The 23,958-nt window shown below is 40.4% G+C and overlaps 2 protein-coding genes across 2 annotated transcripts; one reads left to right on the forward strand and one right to left on the reverse strand.

Annotated features, from left to right (window-relative positions):
• Window positions 1-606: 606 nt before the first annotated feature.
• arhgap31 (Rho GTPase activating protein 31) lies at window positions 607-14,580 on the forward strand. Its single transcript, XM_085420458.1, has 12 exons — window positions 607-1,494; window positions 4,816-4,918; window positions 5,295-5,439; window positions 6,646-6,728; window positions 6,853-6,960; window positions 7,061-7,197; window positions 7,287-7,494; window positions 7,593-7,714; window positions 7,940-7,987; window positions 8,196-8,828; window positions 8,928-9,076; window positions 9,386-14,580. The coding sequence occupies exons 1-12, from the start codon at window positions 1,395-1,397 to the stop codon at window positions 11,384-11,386; spliced, it is 3,837 nt and encodes a 1,278-aa protein (XP_085276584.1). The 5' UTR covers window positions 607-1,394; the 3' UTR covers window positions 11,387-14,580.
• A 5,364-nt stretch (window positions 14,581-19,944) lies between these two features.
• On the reverse strand, window positions 19,945-22,375 carry gsx1 (GS homeobox 1). Its single transcript, XM_085420459.1, has 2 exons — window positions 20,928-22,375; window positions 19,945-20,821 (listed from the first exon to the last, which is right to left on the reverse strand). The coding sequence occupies exons 1-2, from the start codon at window positions 21,304-21,306 to the stop codon at window positions 20,469-20,471; spliced, it is 732 nt and encodes a 243-aa protein (XP_085276585.1). The 5' UTR covers window positions 21,307-22,375; the 3' UTR covers window positions 19,945-20,468.
• Between the last annotated feature and the right edge of the window lie 1,583 nt (window positions 22,376-23,958).

The following is a 23,958-nucleotide window of genomic DNA, read 5'->3' on the forward strand; positions in this document are numbered from 1 at the left end:
AACACCACAGCCTACCTGAATATTATGCTGACCATGCCCATACTTTTAGGGCTACAGCGTACTCATCTTCTGATGTCTGGAGAGAAGCAGGAGATTCACCTCATGGATGTACAGCTGACAAATCTGCAATAACTGTGTGATGCTGTCATATTTATACGGACAAAACCCTGGAATGTTTCCATGAAAAATTAAGGCAGTTCTAAAGGCAAAAGTAGGGCCCAACCCAATACATATAAGGTGTACCTTATATTGTGGCAGGTGAATGTATAGACTCACTATTTATGGAGTTGGGCATAATGACCCCTGCAATTGTGTTTGTATTACATGGAAAATATTACATAGAAATCATTTACATTCTATAACTAACACGACTCAGTGTTTTAGCCATTAATTCATTATTTGTTTGAATAGAAACTGAACTGAAAAAGACAAAGATTACATATGTAGCAGTTAGTAACAAGAACCATGTGTTGTCCATCTCGCCACGCCACCCCTCCCCATTTCCCCCCATTTCCCATCTGTGCCCTTCAGGCCCTTACTTCAGTCAACTCCCACTTCCCTCTTCCTTCAGAACCCGTCTGTTTTTGTTTTCGAGCCGGAGCTCTTTGCACAGGAAACTGTATACATTGGGAGCATTCAGGAAGGCAGAGAGAAGTTTTCCCGTTAGCTCCAGGTTTGGGCACATCAAAAAAAAATACAGAGAAGAAGAGAGTAATTACTAAACTAGGAGAGAAACACAAGTGTCAGCTGTTCTCACTCCCTTAACTTCACATCCCTCCCCTTGCATAGTCTCAGCATTTAAAAAATCCCAGGCATACCACTGCCACAAATCAACACGTTTACGTGAATGTATTTATTTGTGAAATTAGAGAAATCTGTGTAAAACTAGGGCCATTCTTCATTGGGGGGGTTCTTGCCCCTCTTGACGCATGTTCGTCTTAGCTACAGAGAATCTGTGAAGAAAAGGAGACAGTGTGGAATGAAGGAAAAGAGGAGGAGAAAGAAGGAGCAGAGCGAGACTGGTTGGGGGTTAAAGAAAAACGACAGGAAACCGACGGATCCTAACGCAGTTTCTGCAGAGCTTTCAGAGATAATGCCACATTCTAGAGAACCAACAGTCACACCGTGTCTTTTTTGTGTTTGGTCTTCTGTTAAAGTGACAACACTCTAAAGGACTTCAAGTTTAAAAAGTGACGTCACTTCTCCTCTCCTCTTCCAGCAGTGTGGTCAGACAGAATGTGAGCGGATGCAGATTTTTTGGGAGCTGTTTGCTGGGATTTCTATGTGGCTGCTTTTTGATCTACTAACTCAACTTTCTTGAGGTCATATGGATCATTCGGTGTGCTCTCAAGGAACCTTTTGCTTTAATCATCTGGACTACTAACTGGATCCACATGAAGAATAAAGGGACGAAGCAGAAGACCAAGAAGAAAGGAAGTGAAAATGCGTTCGGCTGTGACCTGATAGAACATCTCCAGAATTCAGGACAAGATGGTAAACTCTTTTCTTTCTTTTTAAAAATTGCTTCCTTGAAATCTAATTCTACTTTACCAGAACTGTTGCTAAACTTCAAACTATTCCTATTAATAAGTATTTCCCATACAGATAGAGGCTAATGAAGATAATGAGGGTAATAGGCTTTACTAGTCGTTTCTTATGTTGTTGTAGCTATTTTAACAGAAAAATTGTATGAGTAGAAGACAAAACATTCCTTCATGTAATAAACACAGTCTTTGTTCAGCGGTTACATATACACACTGTATGTATCCAAGTTTTTTACATTTAGTAAGGTCATTCATTCACCCACTGACTAAATTAAATGGTCATTTGCGACGTTGGGTGTGGCTCTTACATTTTTGTGTCAGTTTCCTATGGTGACTATAGTTCCTATGAGTAATTCTGTGCCTACCAAAAGACTTGCTAGGACTGCGGCTCCCTGCTTCTGTGAGAAAATAACGAGCCAAGAAAAACAGACCAGAAACAAAGACTTCCCGACTCATTCAACAGATTGTTCAACTAACCGGGTTTTCATTAGCTTTCTGGGGTTTTTCGTGTCCGTTTATGTCATCCTCGTTCTTTTATCACCACCGTCATATGCGAGGTTTGACATCATATGTTAAATATGAAAAGAGTGAAGAAAAAACCCTCCCACGTGCGGATATGAATAGCTACGCAGAGGGTAACTTTAAAGATGACCTGTTACAGTGGACACACTGCAAGGCGGGGTATTCAACACAGGAAGTGAGGGAGGAGGTATAGGTTGTACTCCTATGTCATGGAAGCATATTGGGCTTTTGTACTCTTAGTGACTCTCCATGAAAGTAGCTGAACACCCCTGAGAGCAACCGGCAAACTCACAGCAACACAACATAGATGATAAGTTGAGTAAAGGCTCAAAAACCTATATATTTTGACGCATTTGAAAGTGTTTTCTGTATTGCTCTTCTTGGTATGGTTAAGTGCTGAAACAGCTTTAAAAGCACAGCGTTGTGCACAAGTGACAATAATGCATTCAGCACACTTGTACATCTACAATAAATGGTATTTGACAGAAAATACTCTCAACTTTTGCATTTTTAAGATTAACTTTAATCTAAACTGTCAAAAAAAAAACAAATGATAAATAATAGTTGATAATATTTAATGAATAAATATTGATTTGATGCCAAGAAAGTTTAAAACATACACTTCCTGTCTAGATGAAGTAAGGTTTTTTTCAGTTTTTCACATTAGGAATGTGATGTTGGCTCTGTAAAATAACAGCATCAAATACTTTGGTCCACGTACAACTGTTTCTGTAACATGTTCAGTGTTTAATGAAACATTTAAGATGACAGTAGCAAGACGTGCAAATACCTGTTTTTTACAAAGTTTCGTGTATTGATTTGTTGCCACATGCAGTCAAATCCTGTTTCCGAGGCTTCTTTGTAAAACAGATGAAAATCAAATTGCGTTTTGTCCTTCTGCGAGAGGCAGAAATCTTCTCTAAGTCGGGGAACGCGGAGGCACAAAATGGAAACTCCAGAGTGCCTCATCGTCCAGAATTTAACCACAAGCATGCTATTAAAAGTCCAATTAAGTCAGAAGGAAGAGAATTTAAATAGCAGATTGTTGGTGTCTGTGGTGATGAATGAGAGACTAACTCCTGCAAGTAATATTCAGGCATTCATTTTGTTGAGGACACAGTCTATGTTTTGTTTGCGAGATCATTCGTTTTGTACGAAAAAAACTGAAACATTACATAAAATTCAATATCTAAAAAAGCTAAATGTTGATTAAAACTTTTTAATTTGTTTTATATTCAAACTTTTATTTCAGGCAAACAAAAACATGGTATGCTTATTTTATTTTTTTTACTATTTCAGCCCTTATCAGTCAGAGTCCTAAAAGAACACCTTCCAATCAACAGATATGAGTAGACTTTTAATTTGGAATGTAACCTTTAGCTTCCTGAGACCTGTGTTTATGTTTAAGTTGCATTTTTTTTCCAATGCTAATTTCTCTAAGCTATATGGAAGTAGTTAATGAGTGAGTATAAAGATAAGTATAAAGACTAAACTTTGTAGAGACTAAAGAAGTCTGTCCTTCTATGGGGCAGTGTGTTTATTTTACAACATAACACAATAATGTCACAATATTGTAATAAAGTATATTATGGCCTCTTCTTTAAGTTTGTATTCAACCTAATAACGTAGTTTTGCAGCAATGGCAAGTGTGTATATGTAAGTATCTATGAAAAAGAAATTCTTCAGGAACTGTGGTGGTGAAAAATATGCATGGCTTTTTTCCAAGCTACCAGTTCCTTTGGCAATAAGTCAAAAAGTTGATTTCGGACACTGCTTTCAGTTTCCTGTCACACTTTGACTATTTAGCCTATGAAACTGACAAGACACAGTTAAACAGTTCAACACCTGCCACTATCATACGTTTTCTGATAGGCTAACATCAGCAAGCGTTTACACTACTGTACAGTCAATATAACTACAAATGGAATAAGTTGGGGACTGACATTCAGTCATAAGTAGCAATATACTTTTAAGACTTGTAAGTCAGTATAGGAACCTTAAATACTCATTTAAAATAATAATGCCTTAATTAAATTCTTTCATCTTTAAGTACGACAAATAAACATGTCAAATACATTCTATAAACCTTCATAATGCACAGTTAATTAATGATAATAATTAATGACAGCAGTTTGCTGATCTGCGTGAAACTCGGAAGATGAAAAATCTGATTAAATGTTGGAGGTCATTTCTATTATTCAGAAGTTTTTTAAAGCAAGAGTAAGCTGACCCAGGAAGTGACTTGCAGTCAATTTTTATTTTCATAATTAGTTAAAGGGAAGCTGCGATCGGATCGTATGGTTGCAGTCCATTCTCATAAGGTTTTAAAATAGTGGAGCAAGACAAAGTTGTGTTCAGAAGGTGATGTGCCGTCGTTTAGAAAGCTGCGCAGGTCAGTGGTAACATTTCAAAAGCCGTTTTCTATTAGAGGAAATGTCGTAAGTAATCCCAGCCACAAGGACTGGGTGTGTCAACTTTCCTCTGAAACAAACAAACCATTTTTAACTTCCTGTCCACCTACAATCACCAGCCCCAAGGAGTCGAAAACGGTCATAGTGGAACAAACCACATACCATGAAGTCGACCGTATGCATTGTTACTGTGGAAAGTTAAACGTACAGCAATTTCCTCCCCTTGCTTTTCCGATTAATGCAATGTGGATATGTGTAAAGGAAAAAAAAAAAGGTGAAACACGATGAAATATAATCGTTCAGGTTTCTCTACAATTAACATTGTTTCTTTAATGAAGTTCCTCAGGTCCTGAAGAAATGTGCAGAGTTTATTGAGAAACATGGGATTGTGGACGGGATCTACAGACTGTCGGGGGTTACCTCAAATATCCAGCGTCTCAGGTACTCCTACCATACTTTTTTGAAGATTTGCAACAATTAGACATGACATGCTAAGAATTACGATTTAAAATCTTAGACTAATCCTGATGGTCTGTATGTATCGCCTCTGTTTATATGCAGCTTCTCTGAACAGTTACTGGTGTATGTATTCTTCTTGAAAGAAACAACACACATAAATCATCTGCGTTATGCAAGTGTTTCCTTAGATCTTTTTTGCATCTTTTTTGCATCTTTGCTGGTGATTTTCCCCCCCCCAAAATAACACTAGTCAACTGAATAGACTTAAATCTTACCAGCTACATTCTGCAATCGTAGTTAGCAGGGGTGTTAAACAATCAAAGCATTCAGCTAAGTCTGTGTGTGTGTTTGTGTGTAGGCAGGAATTTTGTTCTGAGGCGTGCCCTGACCTTACAAAGGAAGTGTACCTCCAGGACATCCACTGTGTGGGTTCCTTATGTAAGCTGTACTTCAGGGAGCTACCCAATCCTCTGCTCACATATGAGCTTTACAGCAAATTCACCGTGAGTACATTCAAGTCACATCTGCTGTCGTGATGGGGGAGGGGGGATCCTGTGTGACACAGAAGTGGTTTGACTGCACGTTCAGCTGGTCATATGTCACTCACAAGGGTACAATTAGCAGATATCAGCTTCATATTGGCTAATTTGCATTTAAATGGTATTTTTTGACCTAATGACACTATTCATAAAGAGTTTTTCATGTTTATAACAGCTGTAATTTTACAGTAATGACAACAATAACCACTTCCAAAAAATGTGTTACTCGTGAAAAAAACTTAATTTAAAGATGAAAAACATCTTGTCTGTTTCACTGTTGCATAAGATGCACAACGAAGTTAGAAAAACACAGTTAAAGTGTAATCACATCTTCATAAATTCAGATTTTTAGCACCGAACATTTGTGAATTTTCTGGATAAAATGCAGGCAAGAAAGTAGGAAAGAAGGAAACAGGAATATCAAACTCTAAGATCAGGATCATATTTTCTGCCCAGCGTTCTGTGTACTTTCACGGGGCATTTGCATACCTTGGCATTCGTACATTTCGTGCCGCTGGTTCCTGAAAAACTGCAGGACTCCAGTGTTTTAGGAAAAATCTGCCCTTCGCACGGTGCACTAAAAACATCATAAGAACAGTTTAGAAAACTTTATTGTTTTCTTTAAAAGAACAAAGTTGGTGCTAAATTGCTTTCAGATTGCAAACGTTGCTCCTTTTTTTGCATAAAACGTTATTTTTAGGTGGACGGTTTGTACTTTGACTGTTTGAGTTAAATGCAACTTACAAAAGCTCAGCTGTTTGAAGCTCCACTGCATTAGTTTTACAGCAAACATACCAACCTATGCTTGTCTGTTAACAGGGCTAACAGCCCTGACAGCTAGATTTTTTTTTTACCCTACAGATAATTATAACATTAATCATATCGAGTGTAATCTAAGATAAAAAAAAAAAAAGAAAAAGAAAGTTCAATGTTGTTTTAGTGCAGGGCAATCTAGTCGTTCTGCAGCTATATTAAGGTTTTCTCTGATTAATGATTAGAGAGCTGCAGAGAAAACGCTAATGCTTTTTTTAAAATATAATGGTACTCTATAATTCAAACAATCTTCTAATGTACTTCCTCTAACATATACTTAAAAGAATGCTGGCGTTCATGTATCTCAAAGTAACAAAATTAGGCTGACGTGAATTATTTTGTGCGGTTCGCATGCAGGAAGTGGTCTCAGTCCAGGACGATCATGAGAGACTTTTACACATTCAGAAGGTCATCAAAGAACTGCCGACTGCTCACTTCAGGTGAACCTTTAACTTCTTAAACTTTAATGGATGTGACAGTCGTCCTGCTGACAAACTCTTTACTGTGTTTGACTAATCGTGTTTAAATAAGTGTGAAAACACATTTTTTCTCACCTATCCTTAGGACTCTGGAGTACCTTGCAAAGCACTTGTCTCACCTCGCTACCCTGAGCACCCAAACAAACATGCATACACGTAACCTTGCTTTGGTGTGGGCTCCAAATCTGCTGAGGTGCGTTTAGATGTGGTTGAGACACATTATACGCCATCCAGTGTCAATGCAAGTTTTTACTGTTGGGTTTCAACACTTGTTTTTGTATTTCCTTTTTTAGATCTAAAGACATTGAGGCTTCATCTGGTAATGGAGACATGGCTTTCCAGGAGGTGCGGATACAACAGTCGGTGGTTGAGTTTATTTTAAACCACGCAGATCAGATCTTCAGCAGTGAACAAATTCAAGTCAAAGAAGGTATGACACTTCTTTTGCTGAGGAGAAATGTTGAGCTGAAGCATTTTCTCAGTTACCAGCGCAAAAAACAACATTTTATATTTCTCCAGGACCGGTTTCGAAGTGTGGGGAAAAGTACGCCACGCTCCCCATCAGTGGCCAGTGTGGGCCAATGAAGTTGATGAGTTTGGAAGAAGCTCAGGCTCGCTCCTTAAGTCCAGACCACCCTCTCCATAAAGAACGCCAGCGAGAGAACAGTTTGCCTGATACAAGCACGGCCACGCTCTATCACACCGTCATAGACATATCAGACAACAAGTAAGATTTGGCCTCAGCCTCACGTGTGTTTAAAGTGCTGTGATGCTGTGACATGTGACAGATGCCAGTGAGCTTAATCTTCTCTCTTCGTTTGTCAGGAGAAAGTTTTCTGGGAAATCGAAGAAGTGGAAGTCTATCTTTAACATCGGAAGGTCTTTGGACCCAAAGGGAAAACTTAGCCGGAATGGCAGTGTGCTCATAAGAGCACAGGGAATGACAGGTAAAGATTCCCACAGGAGAGAACTATTTAAAGGGAAACTAGCTAAATATACGTCCCCACCGGGCAACATGAACAGCCAAGCAAGTTAGAAACAGTTGGACAACATGATTTGCCTTTTCCTTTGACCTTCTTTAATGATGTTTCAAAATTATGCAGGCCTTAAAGCGAATATCCAGCCCATGCTAGTTAGTGTTAATTTAATATTTCTTTTTTGTTTTCTTACAGAAAAAGCTGCTCTCCGTCCATCCAGGAGCATGGAGTCCTTGTACACAGGTGGGGCTTAAACCTTGTTGTAACTATTTGCATGGAACTGAAACAAACTGCATAAATTTTGGATGTTTTAATTTAGCAAAAGACTTTCTCTTTGCCTCGTTATAAGAGAGTACCATTGCATATACTGTAGTTCTCAGAAATCGTGTGTGTAAAAGGGCATGACATTTTCTTATGCTAATATTTATCACTTTTGGACTTTGAATTGCAGATGATGACAGAACAGGAAGCAATAGTCCAGCTGGTGGACCAGGCAGTATTTTCATTCCGGATGTAAAATCCAGAACGCTGGGATCCGACTCGCTCTGTGACATCAGCGAACATGATCAAAACTGGGAGTTTAAAGGGAAGAACACTGGGGGGGCAACGGGTGGCTGGAATGTCAGCGAGAACCAGAAGGGCTCTGAGCCCCCTCAGAAAAACCTGCCAGAGCAGCTCAAGGTGTTTAAAGGTGACGACCTCGGTGGCTACAAGCCCACCTCCCCAAAAAACAGGAGGATGTTGTACTCGGCTTCCTCACACAACAGCTCCTCCCGACCCTCCTTTCCAGGAAGTTTCTTCCCACTGGAGTCTTCGCCGAGGCATCAGCGCAGAGCCGTCAACATATCTGAGCCTTTTGCTGTGTCTGTACCTCTGCGTGTGTCAGCAGTTATCAGCTCTAACAGCACGCCATGCAGAGGGCACGGCAAAGAAAAAGCAGCTACTCTGAAACCCTGCAAAGAGACTTCAGAGCAGAGCGGCAACAGTGGAAAGAGCAACACTTTCCCCCAACTGGAACGGAAGAGGCAGGAAAGAGCAGAGAAGAATAACGTAGAGGAGGTGACGTCCAGGGTATCGTCACAAGGTAAGGCCATCTTCCTTTTTTTGTGTGAATTGTTGCTCACATCTAAAGTCATACTTGTGTAACCGGTTGCAATGAAAACAAAAAACATGTTTTATTCAGATATAAGGAAAGAAATGGTCCAAGACGGTCAAGGAGAGAGGAATATTTCTCAACTGGAACTGCAGTCCCTTGCAAATGCAAGAGAAGGCAAAGATGCAGCGCCATCTTCTGGGAAAGAACTGCACAACCTGCCCACAGAGAAGCAACTGGTAATCATCTCCGATTACAGATGTTGTCTTTTATTATAGTTCAGGTGTAACACTCCATAATAATTTGTGAAATTAATTTTTTTTTAAGGAATAAGTACTGTATTTGCTAGTATTATTAGTATTTTGCGTCACGTTATTTACTCAGGTTTAGCCTTTTTTACAAAAAGGAACTAACCAGACCCAATAACACTGCTTTAAAATACCAGAAATGTTTTAGTGTGGTAACCCAGTTGTTCTTGCTCATGTACATTTGCTGTAATTTGTTACTCTTTGCTAATCTTTGCTTGCTTATCCCTTATAACTTCCCAGGATAAGAGATCTTCTACTGGCAAAGACCTGTGGTCTGACCTAAACCAGGAACTGAAAATAACTGAACCCGAATTTGACCTGCTGGATGAAAATGTTAAACAAGTTAACGTCTCAACAAGCACTTGTGTGAACACTAAGTTAACAATGGATGTTAAGGCGAAGCGCAGCCGCAGCTCTCCATCTCTGTCTTTGCTATGTAGAGAGCAGTCTTCAAATACCTCTCGGAGTGATTGTGAAGTCGTCGCAAAGAAGCAGCCTTCAGAATCAGACATCTTACTGTCTCTTCACAAAACTGCACCGCCTACTGACACGATGGATGAGAAAGAGAAGAAACTGAATCTTAAAATCCCACCCTTAAACAAAGATAACTCAGTTTACACCAAGCAGAGCCAGCTTTGTCCAAAGAAAGCCAGTTCAGACCAAGTCATAAATCATTTAAGAATTGAGGATGTTCTTGTGGTTGCAGATAATATAGACAGCAAATCTCACAAACACGAAATTCCTCAGGAGAACCAAAATGCCTTCAGTGATGGAGCGAAGAAAGTTATGATTCCTGAGTTGGAGATCCCTCAGAGGCTTCCAGTGTGTTTGGAGGAGAAACGTAACACACTGGAGCTGCCGAACCTCGACGATGATGAAGGAGGGACTTCAGAGGAGCTGGACCTGGTGGAGCCCTGGGAGGATATTAGCTCCACTAAGCAGTGGGTTACAAGCCCACTCCACTCACCTGATCTGGAGCACTTATTTAACCACCTGTCACCCTTCAGCTCACACGGGGAAACTTTGAGCTTAGAGGTGGAGAAGAGCTCATCTCCTCAAGCTGATAACAACAAGTTCTTCAGGAGCACCGAATGCTCTCCAGGAAACCTCCTTCAGACTACAAACAGCAAACCAGAAACAACGTGGATGTACGTTCCTTCGGCACCTACACGGTCGAGCTTGAACAGCAATAGCACAACACAACCTCAAACGGAAAAGTGCAGCACAACAAAATCGAAGAACACAGCGTCATCTCAGAGGTTTAATAGACAAATGTCGTATGAGGCAGCAGCTTCAGAGAAAAGAGAGGAGAAATGCTTTTCTAAACACAGGCCGTGTTCGCTTAACTTGGATCTGGGACATAGGTATATCAGAGACATTTCTAATCAGCAAAACCGTACTTCATCAGAGTTTTCCTCCTGTCAGAGGGGGCTAATGGCCTCATCTGGAGCTGTGAACAATGGGCTGCCCTCAGAGTTGGAGCTGTTTCTGAACGATCGGCAGGCGCCTCTCCGGCGAAACTCGGCCCCGGTCAGCGTGTCTTCTGTGCGGACAGCCTTCATGATAAAAACGTGCCAGGCCAAAGCTGTCCCTGTCATCCCCCCAAAGGTGCAGTACAGCCAGATACCTCACTGCAGACCCGAGAATGAATTTGACAGGGTGAAGGAACAAGAAAAGGAGAATCCTAAAGTGAGCACGGAGAAAAGCAATGCTGCACCTCCTCCGAGCGTGTCAGACCTAAAGGAGGAGCTGGAGAATAAAGAGCCAGCCCCCATACTCCAAAAACAGCCAAGTGTTGAGAAATCTGCCGAGTCTTTGAAGATCTCATCCACTCCAGAATTGCCTGTGATAACCAGGAGGCACACACCCAGCCTGGAAGTGTTTGTGGATTGTCCCAGACCCAGCAGAGGGAACCTCTTACAAAGACCGTCCTTTAGGAACAGACAGAGACCTCAAAGTCTTATCCTGCTCAGCCCTCCGTTTCCCATCATGGACTATCCGACGTCGGGGGATGACGGCAAGCTCCTTTCACCCATCAAGAGCCTGAATGACGCGTCAGCAGCGAATGTCTTTTCTAAAGAGATGGCCGAAAATTTCAGGACAACAGAGGGGATCGCTCTTCAGAATAAAATGACTATCCCAAAAAGCGGACAGAGACTGGAAACGTCAACCAGCTGCTTCTACCAGCCACAGAGAAGGTCGATGATATTTGACAGCAGGAGCCACAGGCAGATTGAGTGACTGGAGATCCACTCAGCGACCATGTATGTAAATAGATGCGATACATCAAGATCCCAAGGAAGATGATATGATAACCTGTTGTAAATTGTATGACTCACACATTCCTTGAAAGGCGGTTTAAAAACAGGAAGTAAGTGGGAAAGAGGAAAAGGAAGCCACGATGTGCCTGAGTGCCATTTATCCTTGAGTGACATCTGCAACCAATGTTTTTTTTAAGTCTCCATTAGTCTATTATTTTGGTCTCTATTGTGTTAGAGATTGATTTGCTGTCATCTAATTGTTTTTAGCTCATTTAGGAAATTTATGTAAAATTCATTTTAGGATAACAGACATTCTGTCTCATTCCCAAGGCATGTTATGATATATATCCTACCCTGTCAAAGAGAATCACTGCCAGACTGGAAAGTATGAAAAGCATCCTTTTGCTATTAAAACTGCAACTTGCAAACTGGCTGCCGGGCAGCTTTTGTCATAGATGGAATAGTGAGCTGTGCTAAATATTTTCTGATGAATGAAAAATCACTATTGACCTTTTAAACCGCAAAAAAAGGAAAACAAAATCTTAACTCAGGGTTGAAAAACTGGTTGTTTATCCAGAGGCTTGAAGTACCATTTTAACCATACACAGCTTCAAAATCCAAGTTATACATGAAAGTAAAATGTTACCAGCAACACAGACCTCTGAAAAAAATGTCCCTTTTAAACTTGTATGGAGTCATTTGGTGTAGCAGTGTCTAAACCACATTTTACTACCACAGTTAGAAGTGAAACCCGAGGGGTCTGGAGATGATTAACGAAGTAGGAAAGAAAACGAAGGGAATATCTGTTGCACTGATTAGTAGATGTTTTTGTGCATAAAAGGGTTAGTAGCTGTATCTGTCTGATATAACAGAAATGTAGTTCAGTAAAGTAGAAGTATGGAGAAGTTTAAAGATATGAAATGGAAATATTCAAGTCAGGCACACTTAGTTCAAAATGGTCAGGTTAGGAAGGTTTGGTATGGAGTAAGTAGGTAATCCATCCTCACACGCATATTTAAAGAAATACATGGACAGCAGATAAGCACAATGTACCATAGTGAAGACATAAATAATAAACTAGAGGATCCACATAGCAGCATGTAGGATTTTAAAATAACTATACTATGATTTGCGTACATGAGTTATCGCTGCAGGAACAAAGCTGGGTTTTTTAAAACAATGCTGTTCTGCACTTTGGGACGCGGAGCCTTTCTCCAGAAGAAAAAAACTGAAACTCACGATCAAAGCGGTGCCGTAGACGCGGCTCACCCGTCAGCCCGTTAGACCATTTGATTCAGTGAGTTTCTGTTCTTTATAGATAAATATGACACTGAGGAAAAGGGCAAAGCAGCCCCAACAAAAGCATGATACAATAAACTCAAGGTGGCTTTATCAATGTGCAAATATGACAGATGATAGAATATGGGTTTGTTTTTTTTACACGCAGCTTTTTACAGTTTATTAAGATCAGCTTTAAATCAATAATTATTCCAAGAAATGTATAAAACTGAAGATATTCCCTCTTAACCCCTAGTGAATGGATATTTGATGCATGAGTTTTGGGGAATTGTAAAATTAAAGAAAAATACATTGCACAATACAAAAAAAGCAAATTAAAACAAATGAGAGCTCATTTATGCAAAATCATATTTCATTTTTGTTTAGTTAAGTCAATAAACACTTTTTTCCACCATAAAGTTGAATATTTTACTATCATTTCATTTTTCAGGATTTAAATGGATGTTGGATGTAAACATCTGTGTATGAGTACATTTTCTAAAATCATGGATCATAATAATTATCTTCAATTTTTAAAAATAGTAGAATATAATGAAATCATCAATGTACCAGCTTGTGATCGGTCTCATTATCCTGGAGTCATCCAACAACACCACAGTCATCTGGATACGTTAACTTGTCCTGTGTTCATACCCGCCCTGTCACATGTTTTTGCATGGGATAAACAATAACAGTGAGATAATAATATGGACATTTCAGTTATCCGTTAGTTGCATCCAGTCAATTTGCAAGTCAAGAATCCAGCCCACAAGATTTTTATTGAGGCCAAATTGTTCGAATAGTTTGCTGATTTAACTCTAAGGCAGAAATGTGCTGAAGGTTGAAGAAAAATTGACCCACAGCAGATGAGCATACCTTTACGATTTCTGCTCCTCTATGCGGTCTGTAAGCAAGCTCCACGGGTTGCATTGACTAATCACTGATGGTTAGTCATTTGTTATGGAGAGAGCTGAGTCTGCAGGAGCGCTGTCTGGATTCTGGTACACTCATTTCTAAAAATGTCAGAATACAGACACTGGAAAGAAACCTGTCCCATACTCGTGAGCGATGTGATGGCACCGCATGAGATTATGACCTTTTTACATACTTGTGTCAACCTAGTTTGTTCTCAATAGCCTGAATACAGATCTCAAGCCTGATCCTTTACAGGAAAATGACTTTATTTATTCCTTTATGAAGTTTCACGTGACTTTACGTAAACCTGATACTGTATATTACACATGCAACGACAGGCTTAGTGAAGAGCTGGTGGCTGTTTGTTTTTTTTAAAGAAGTATTTAAAAGGAAATTTCTATCAGCACATGAATTAAGAGCTTTAATTCCTGTGTCACTTTTTTCTGTAATATGATTGAATGGATTTCACTTTGGATTTAATGAGAGGGTTTTATTTGGTCATCTGATGATGTGATCAGCGCTGCTCGTCAGACAGTAAACTGGAGCTTGAGTTTGTGCGTGCTGACTGTATTCACTGTGCTTGGATCTTAATGGTGCTTTGTGTAAAAGTCGAATAACACCATCTCCGTTTTACATTTTCTGCTATTTTTGAGTGAACAGCCCAAAAAAAGAAGAATTTTTTTTTAAATCACTTTGTATGTTAAATTGTATTTAAGATGTCCTTCATGTAATTAAAAGTTGCGGTGTTTTTATACTGTAGTTTGGACAGCCTGGATGTGTGATTCGTGTCATAGTGTTTAATTACTTTGTAACTCATGTATACTTGTTGATACTGAAAATTATTGATTGAATTGCGTGTAATCATGGAGTGGGGGGAGCCTTCGAGATGAGCTTTGCCTTAATTATCTGATTATGGCACCTAAAGTAATGTACATAAGATGAGTTTTGTTACAACAGAAAGCTATGAAAATAAAATGTTCAAAAAAAAAAATTACATAAATCAGCGTGTCAATGACTGTTATTAAATCACGGCATGTCCAGCTCACCACTTCAGAGCTAGAGTTTAATTATTTGTTAATTATTAGTTTACTGACGTTTCCACTTTGACAGCATGAAGTGTTTTGGTACCCCCTGACAATGAAAGCAACCAATCCCAAAAATGCAAAAGAAAGAAATACTTCTAAATATTTTAAGGAAGAAAACTTTTCATTTGGCTATATTTTCCAAAGAAAAAGTTTGGGTTCCTTAAGTTCTTAGTCATAATTCCCCTCAGAATCACAGCTTTCAGCTCTTTGTTATTTCAAAAGGCTTCTAGTTCTGTGATCTTTCACCACTGCTGTTTTATATTGGTAAACATTTGGAAATGATCCCCTTTCTGTCTTTGGTGTTTTCTCTTTTTTTACATACTCGAGAATTTGCTGATATCCAATATAAGTCTGTTCTTTTCTCATCCAGTAAATTGTCCCCTGACCCAGTGGCTGCAACACCAGCAAATTCTGTTTTCATTTCAAAACTTCACAGACTCCATAAAAAACCCACCAAACATTTTCAGATGCTTGTTGTTTATTTTATTTCATCATCAAAGTTTTCGGTGATGACTGTAACAAGGCCCACCCATACAAAGCTGATTCAAGTCTGAGATTTTGGTAAAAGTCATGAGTGCTGCACATATTTTGTGTAACGCTCCTTTTCACCACTTTGACATGGCACAAAGGATCAGTACACCAAGTTCGCTTTAAATATTGAAACAAACGCTTCATCTTTAACTTTGTAACTTTTTGGTGATAACTTCATCTTCTACTTTACAGTAAGAGACCACCATTGCTTCTCTATCACTTTGAAAGGTACATGCAGGCTGAATACAGTTTAATAGGTTTTTAAAGAGTGCCCTCCTGACTGTTTTTCTGCCCTTCTTAAAAAATGTATCTGGATCTTAGTGCCAATCTTCACAAGTAGATGGTTAGATAGGAATTCTCTGTTTTCCTCTCCTTTTCAAAGCAGCTCCCTGAAAGGAGAATAACAGAGCTGACCGGTGCTGCTGCCTGAATAAGAAGTATTCCTGTAAGGGGCCCCCCCGAGATTTTTCATGTCAAAACTCTGTAAGCCTGGTGGAACACACGCTTCCATTTTAATCTCCTGGCTCTGTGCTTTGCCACCAGGTGACGCTCCTGCTTCACAGTGCACATCCGCGCAAGCCACCCAGCTGCGGAACAAACAAACAGACAAACGCGCTGAAAACGGAGAAAGTGTGCGCTCCAGGCACGTGAAAGTGTTTCAGCTGCTTGGCATACAAGGCGATGGAGATGGTAGAGGTGTGGTGCCCTTTATCTGTCGGCCGAGAGAATCACTCGGGTTGTCTGTCACTTTGGTTCCAGAGTGTTTTTAGTGCGTGTACTTTGCGCGTGTTTGTGCGTCTTTAGGGGAAAGACAACCGCTTGTACTCTCTCCTGACCCCCTTTTTTTTATTATTATTATTAAAAAAGGGTTTCCTTCTGCATGCCCACACAGTAACAGCATAAGGTCTACGTACTGCAGCAGCATCTCAGCAACAATTCTGCTACTACCTGGAACAGAAACTGACAGAATGCTTTAAAACGCAATGACACACAAGTCTTTTTTAACACCATCAAAAGCAAATGAAAACTCTGTAATTGATTTTTTTTTCTTCTTTCTAACCTAGACACAATAAATAGGCCACCACCAACACCAACATGTTTCTTTTTCGCATCTCAGTGCGCACGGCACAGTTCTGTTATCCCCAGTTTTTATGTCTAAGTCTGATATTTACATCAGTGGCCTGTGTGCAGGTGCCACAGTCAAACGCCGACAGAAAACAAATACGTTTCTTTGTCCAAATGTCAAATCTCATACCTATTTAGACAGAAAAAAAAGACAAATCATCCTCGGAGGCATTCAGGTTGCGTCAGTGGTGGCGCTCGCAGAGGTCTCTTCCATGTCTGAGCAGTTCATTATTTCTCAACCTTTGACACTGCTTGTGTATGGGCCGAGAATTAAAAAGGCGTATTCTGAGCACACTGAAAAAGGCAAGCAGAGCACAGTGCGCGCATTGAATATTCAATTAGCGAGGGGCGACTGAGGAAAAGTGAAGCTGCGTGCCAGTCCTTCATCTTACACTGCTGATTAGCTGTTAAACAGATTATATACAGTTGAATAGGTTCAAATGTTGCAGCAGAATGCAGCCGGAGTTCAAGGCAATGACGAGCGGTTTTCTTCCTTGCCACTTCAGCAAGCTCAACACACTTTGTCACCAACAACAGCTCCGTAATGAAACGTGTTGCTTTTGCGGGTTTTTTTTCTGTCTTTTTTTTAATAACATTCATTTTATAACACAGCGTGAGCAGCTGAACCCATTTCCAGTCCATCAGTGCAGGTCGAGATGTTAGTTGAAGCTGCAGCGAAATATAAAATGATAACCGTGATAGACTGCAGACTGCGGGGATAATATTTTTCTGCCTTCTAAATGTTAAAGCAAAATTAAACCTTTTTTTTTTTTCATTTATAACCACACAAACAAACCCACTATAGTTTTATCAGTAAACGCGTTCCTTAGGCTTACTGACAAAAACTGTTACAAGTCTTTTAAAAACGCCTCACATCCTCAAGTGATGAAATGTTAAGCTAAAAGTGTATTAAAATCACTAAAGTCCTGATTGAAAATTATCTACTGGAAGTCATTTCCCCCCTTCCAGCAGTAAGTCTGGACGCTGCATTTATAAACCAAGTTGGAAGTGTGGAACAGCTTGTATTTATTTCTTAAGGCGAGAGTAAATAAACACCTTAAAGTGTGTAAAAGTTTACAAACTGTTTTGTAAAAAGTTAGTGAGTTAACTTGTTAAGATTTACTACACACTTTTTACTAAGCTGGATAAGTTTAAAGTAGTTGAATGTGCAGTGCCACAGCAAGCCACGCGGGTCCAAAAGAGCTCTCATTGAGAAGCCACGTGTCCGTTTCCAAAGCCTCTCCAACTTAACCACCTCCTTTGTACGACTAACCCACATCGGCAGCGTCCCTCCACATAAAGGGATTTGCAATTTCAAGATATTTCAGCTTAAATGTTTTTGACAGTTCCCTCGCTTTTACCTCGGCTTGGTTATTTTAACTGTGCCAAATGGGTCACCTTGGGTTGCTGTCTGCGCGCAAAGGGCTTTTGCGCGCATTCAGTCTGAATTTTTTCCAACTTTCCTTGACGGGGAAACCAGCTGCTGGTCGTGAAAAGACGGCTTATTAATTGTCCTTTGTCATGCAGAATTGCTTGATTTCTAAAGAAACGTACAAAGGCTCTTTTTCAGGATTCAAGTATTTTGTTTCGTGCGTATTTTCAAACCATCGAATCAGCTGCAGCGCCGCGCCGTCTACCAGACTCTCAGGTACTGACTGCCTGCTCCCTTTGTCCCCTTTTAATGCTGTTGTAAATCGTGCAGACTGATTTGTTACAAGCTGTTCTTTTAATCTGATAGATAAGAGACATGTCAAAGAAAAGCCGTAAATAAAAAATTAGCCAGAATAAAGACAAGGGCGAGTCTGCTAGATGGGCGCCTGTTGACTCAAGCGGCTCTCCAGCGTCAGGGGAGCCCTCTCCTCAGCTCCGTCAAGGTTACGTCCACAATTCCCTTTTCTTCTTTTTAAAAAGACACCGTAGTCCTTTTTGCTTCAATGAATTGATCGGCACAAAATTAAGAATAAATAAATTGAGCATTTGAAGCACCGAGCGTATAAGCTCCCCCAGGGCGCATACCCCCGGGCTATTGAATGGATAAAGGGCGCTTTGCAGAGGACGTTGTGAGCAAAATGGAGCTCTATGGTGCAATTAACAAAATGGTCTAATCCCATATCTTAACAAATGCAAATATTAGAGTTTTGTTAAAATGGTTAAGTGAACAATTAAATGAAAGTTTACAAGTGGAACTTCACATCCAAATAAGGCACGCTGATGCAGATAACGTGCTGTACGCAATTTAGGAACAGTTTTTAGTCTCTTTAGAAAACTCTAGCAGTACGTTTATACGGAGTAAATATAATTTAAAGCCTATTCAGCCTAATAAATATGACTTGGGCAGTCAAAGGCTCTAAAGAACAGCCGCTGTTGCGGTGCGTAAAACGGGCAAAGAAATATGGAACTATACACCTAACTCATAGTTTGATTTTTTGGACGTTTTTTATTTATAACATAATATTTATTTTAAACTGAAATAAAAAGAAAATTACACATACACTGATTTTACACTCGTTTTTCACCAGGAGAGCATTTTAGTTTTTTCCTAGAAGACTGGGTTTCTTTTTTTAAGGGCTGCCGCGTATTATTTGACAAATAATTCATTTGGCTGGTTTAAATCATTAACAATTTTAAAAAAAAAATGCTATGCTAATTAATATTTTTTTATGTTATCAAGTTACACGTGTCGAGTTTTAATAGGTTTGTATGGGGCTAAAGCACACAGAGTTTATAAAACCGACAACAATCTTGTGCACAGTGCTCCGTTAACAATTAGAACAATCTGGGTCACGGACACTAAACTGCGTCCTTTTCTCATTTATTTTCATGTTAGATCGATATCTTAAGTTATGCGCATTCCTGATGCACCATTATACACCCACAGTGATTATTTACTCGGTCACACGAGACAGATCGTTTCAGCTGGGATGAAACTTTGGGGGGGAAAAGCTCAGAAGGGCCAGGCAGCTATAGCTGGGTCGAGTGCCCCCCAGGGAAAGCGCGTAAGAGGTGTCCACGATAATGCATTTATCGCTTCTTAGTGATAAAGATTATGAAGTACTTAATTTACTCCTTCTTAGGCACGTAATATCCAACGCGCTTCTTCGATGCAAAAGAACATTTTATTTGTGTGTACGACGCAGGGCAGTCTGGGAATCTCACGGGGGGAAATAGTAACACCAAATTTGTTTTGGGTTTCTGTGGGGGAAAATTAACTCTGTTAAGCACCTTTAAAATCTCCCCAAAGCACCAACACACCCTGCAACCAGCAGCTTTAACGTTTCGTGAGGGAATTTTAAAATATGCGTGTTTAATTTGCACAGAAACAGTCTAAGTTCTGAAAAGCCGAGCAAAGCGAACGTTTTCACGTAAGCGCAGCTATCCAAAGTTTTAATATGTGAATGTCCCTATATCTTATTTCTTAGTTTAAATAAAGGATACTAGATACAATTTCGAATATTTGTAATTGTACCTTTTTGGCTTTTTCCTTTTAAATTAATACCCAAACTAATATTTTCAGCCGGAAAACAGAATACAGAATGTTTGTCCCCGTGCGCATTCAGTGGTGCGCAAAAAAACATAAAATAATAACCCACAAGACAACGCAGTCTACCGCTCAGAAATATTTTATTTAAGTATGAACATTTTTAAATAAATAAATATTTTTTTTTCAATTACACTGAGGATATAATTTCAGAGTGGTGTCGGCGGATTTCTCTCCAGCTTTCCATATTTTAAGTCACAGTTCCATCCACATAGAATGAATCTAACCAGTATTTACCAAGTATAGTACAAAATACTGTCTTCCCCAAAATACTCATTAACAATGTTGCTATTGTTTGTTTGGGGTTTTTTTTTTTTTTTTTTGGGGGGGGGGGGGGTATCTTTACAAATATGCCTACCATATTCATCGGATTGGCAACAACAAGTGACTGTTTTCAGAAAAAACTACATACAAAACGTACAACATGTATACAGCTATACAATAATTCAGGGCAGTCCCCTGATTTTAAAATATTCTCTGTCTATGTACAGTCGACTGAACACAAGTGGAACAGTCTGTTTGTTTTTGGCTGTATTCAAAATCATCAGGAGCAAAATCTTTCAGAAAGGGGGGATCAAAGAGGGGGGCGTTCAGGGGGAGACGGACAGGTCCACATCTTCCTTTTCGGACGAGGAAGGAGATATGGGAATGTCATCATCCTCTTCCTCCGAGCATCTGGCGGTTGACAGGGACGAGCATTTGCAGTTATGTGATCCAGTCCTTTGGCCGCTGCTCTTTCCCTCCTTTTTGTGCTTCACTCTGCGGTTCTGGAACCAGATTTTCACCTGCTTCTCGGACAAGTTCAGGTACGTAGCGATCTCAATGCGCCTCAGTCTGGAGAGGTACATGTTGGAGGTGAACTCTCGCTCCAGCTCCAAAAGTTGCGTGCTGGTGAAGGCGGTGCGCATGCGCTTGCTGCTCTGAAGTTTGCTGTTACTGTTTTCTGAGAAAACAAACATAAACTGTGAGCCACGGGGGGGAAATTGTGGAAACAAATTTAATAAAGCGTTTTCTGAACTCGATCAGTAGTTAAAACAGCCTCTACTCACCGATGGAGATGCAGTGGAACTGTCGAGGGTCTGGGACCGAGTAGGCAGCCTGGTATATCCCCGGTCCGTGGCTGAGGTTGACGCTGTTGGATGAAGAGTGTTGCCTCGACAGAGCCGAGTGGCAGTACTGTGAGCTGAAGGGAGGAAACGATGCTTTGAGAAGCGGCAGCGTCGGTGGAGATGGATGGAGCTGGGAGGCGGTCATGCACAGCGGGCAGAAGCACAAAAGCCCGGCTTTCCTCGAGTGGCAGGAGCCTGGCAGCCCGTGCGCGTGATGCGGCGAGTGCACAGCGTACGGGAATAAAGGTGGGTTGTTCTCGTTCCCTTTGTCGTTGGCCTCCCTTAAAATCAAGGAATCCACGAGAAAAGATCTCGGCATGTTTGCAAACTTGTTGCTCGGCGTGCTCGAAAGTTGAAGTCGTTCGTGCTCGTTTGGTTGCGTCAGCGTGCTCTCTCCGGGACTGTGGACAGCGAAGTGGTGCTGAAGGCGCACAGCCTCTCCTTAAATAGCTGCCGTGGACTCGGTTCGGCCATGTGACGGTTACGCTGTAAGCGGCCAAGAGCTCTCAATAGGGTTTTGTGCCTTTCTCTCGGCATTCCCACTGCACGCTTCCCCATTATTTCACTTGTTAACTAAATGAACTGCATAATGTAGTCTATTCTTGTCAGCCCCACCCACGCCGCAAGAGGCGGCACAGCCCATTCTCCCTTTTATCATCATTCTCATTTTATCATAGAGACGAGCTTAAATTTGCGAGAGAAAACGTTTCTGTCACATTTGGAGAGCCGGCGTGCATTCAAGTTTTGTCTTAGACATTAACCAGTGTGTCTGAGTTAAAGTCTAAAGTAGGTCTGCGTGTCCCGGGGCGAGAGGTAGAGGTGGAGAGTCGCTGGCACACATTTACATTTATTCAAATATTTCAATCCAGCAGGTAAATTAGAGAGCGATTTCCCCGCAGTTGCTTTTAAAAATCAAAAGTTAATCGCGTCTATATTTGGTGGAGCTGTCAAGGCAAAGCCGCCAAGTATTGTTAAAGTTTTTCTTTTTTTAAATTAACACCAGAAAACACCCATGATTCCAAAACCTACGTCTTTTCTTTCTTTCTTTTTTCCTCATTATTTGCGTCTGCATCCCGGCAGGTCCGTGTGTCTACTTTACTGACAGTGCAGAAAGAATAAGAAAAAAACATAAACGCAACAGCTGAATGTAAAGTTTATGCATATCCATTTTAGGGTTAATGTGTCATTTCTGGGCACAAAAAAAGGGACAAGTCATTGCCTGAAGCCAGTGCTGTTAAAGAGCAGTGATTAATTCCTTTGCTCGGGCCCCTGCCGAGTCGGGGGAAAGAATATGTAAAAATAACCAGGTTTTCACTCCGCGGCCCTTATTGAATGTCATTGTGGAGGGTTTTCAATGAGAGAGAAAGAGAGTCGAATTAAAGTGTGTGACAGCGGCGGATAGACCCAACAAAGGCGACTCTGTCATAGAGGAGCCCAGTGCGCGGTGCGTGAAGCCCCCGCCTCGCGCTCTGATTGAATTAAGTAATAGGAAAACATTTTCTTTCACTTTAAGGCTTTCTGAACAAGACCTTCAAAGAGACTTGGAGCCGTAATATGTGAGTAAATAGTGGAATGCGATTCTTCTTCTGCAGAGCTGCTTCTTTCCTAAGCACACAACGTTAAAGTACGACTAGACGTGACATAAAAGGCGAAACTCGACGCTTGTTTTCCCCTCTTTTTCTTTCCTTCTGATGTTCCTATACTTGACACGAAGGCCATCTTTTTTTTAATGTAAGAAAGGCTCCTCGTTGTCGCTTTATTGTTTACGTGTTATGCTTTAAGCATCATTTGCCATAAATTGTCACGTCCAGGGAATTAGTCCTTCAGCTCCACACAACACAGCCACATGACGGTGTGATGCTATCTGTTCTCTCCTCATAAAAGAGGCTTAATGCGCTCAGCTTCACACCGCTAATCTTCCATAAAAAATAAAAAAAAACAAGACCTGTAATTAGGTGGCGCCATTAAAGTAGTTACAAATTAGGAGCAGTTAAATCCTTTAACGAGATCTCGTCATTAGGACAAAAACCTGTTATATGCGCGAGAGCCATTTTCAGATTTATTTATTTTTTGCATTAGTCCATCCTTTCATTTCCTGCCAGGAATGAGCCATTAACTAGTCTGTCAATCTTGCTGCAATCTCTGAAACCTGTAAATACGAATCTGCCGCTTTTATTACGATTCCTAATTAGTTAATACGTTAATGACTTGTTTTCATCATACCTCAAAACACTCACCGAGAGCTTGCCAGCTTGTGCGCTAAAGCCCCCCTAAAATAAAATAATAATAGTAATAATAATAATAATAATAATAATGATAATGATGATGATGATGATGATGATGATGATGATGATGATGATGATGAAAAAGGAGGGGTAAAACGCGTCTCTCTCTTTTTCAATTCAGGCCTCTAATCGCTTCAGATTTGAAAAGAATTATGCCTCATATCAAGCTTTCTCAGATATGCAGCCTACGCGGTGGCAGCTTGACGCATTGCTCAACATAAAGATGTTATCAGAGGCCCTAATTTTCAAATTATGTGCAGCAGTCATCCCGTGGATAGGAATAGAGGTTTCATGGGTCCTCTCGCAGGGGAGGCTTATCCTAATTTGCAATCCCAACTGGAGACTGACAAATAGTTTTGACCTCCCTCTGGAGGCGCGGGCCAGAAGTGCAAAGAATCTCATCCTCCATAATCACTTGTTACTGAGATAAGTAATCGAGGGAAAATAGCCTGCTCACATTATAACGGCTCATTTTTGCACTAGTTCCAAGCTACAAAAATACACCTGTAGGCACTTATAAGGTTTATGCATCATCACCTCCACATCCACATGCACTTTTCTTTTTCTGTTAATTTATTTAATGTTTTGTAACAAACCAGTGAGCCGGACTAATTCAGCATAGCTTCATGCGTTCAGTAACTAGCAGCTGTGGGTTGGTAAAGCTTCTTAACATTAATGTTTGATGG

This window comes from Rhamphochromis longiceps, linkage group LG10 (assembly GCF_057381845.1).
Source record: "Rhamphochromis longiceps isolate RC_006_pf linkage group LG10, R_longiceps_female_GT1.1, whole genome shotgun sequence".
NCBI classification, from domain to species: domain Eukaryota; kingdom Metazoa; phylum Chordata; class Actinopteri; order Cichliformes; family Cichlidae; genus Rhamphochromis; species Rhamphochromis longiceps.

Bases quoted from the DNA above. Each gene is read 5' to 3' on its own strand.
- arhgap31 (XM_085420458.1), top strand. From the start codon at position 1,395: ATGAAGAATAAAGGGACGAAGCAGAAGACCAAGAAGAAAGGAAGTGAA. The intron at 5,440-6,645 runs GTGAGTACATTC...GTTCGCATGCAG, and splicing joins AGCTTTACAGCAAATTCACC to GAAGTGGTCTCAGTCCAGGA. The intron at 7,988-8,195 runs GTGGGGCTTAAA...TTTGAATTGCAG, and splicing joins CATGGAGTCCTTGTACACAG to ATGATGACAGAACAGGAAGC.
- gsx1 (XM_085420459.1), bottom strand. From the start codon at position 21,306: ATGCCGAGATCTTTTCTCGTGGATTCCTTGATTTTAAGGGAGGCCAAC. The intron at 20,822-20,927 runs GTGAGTAGAGGC...TTGTTTTCTCAG, and splicing joins GTTCCACTGCATCTCCATCG to AAAACAGTAACAGCAAACTT.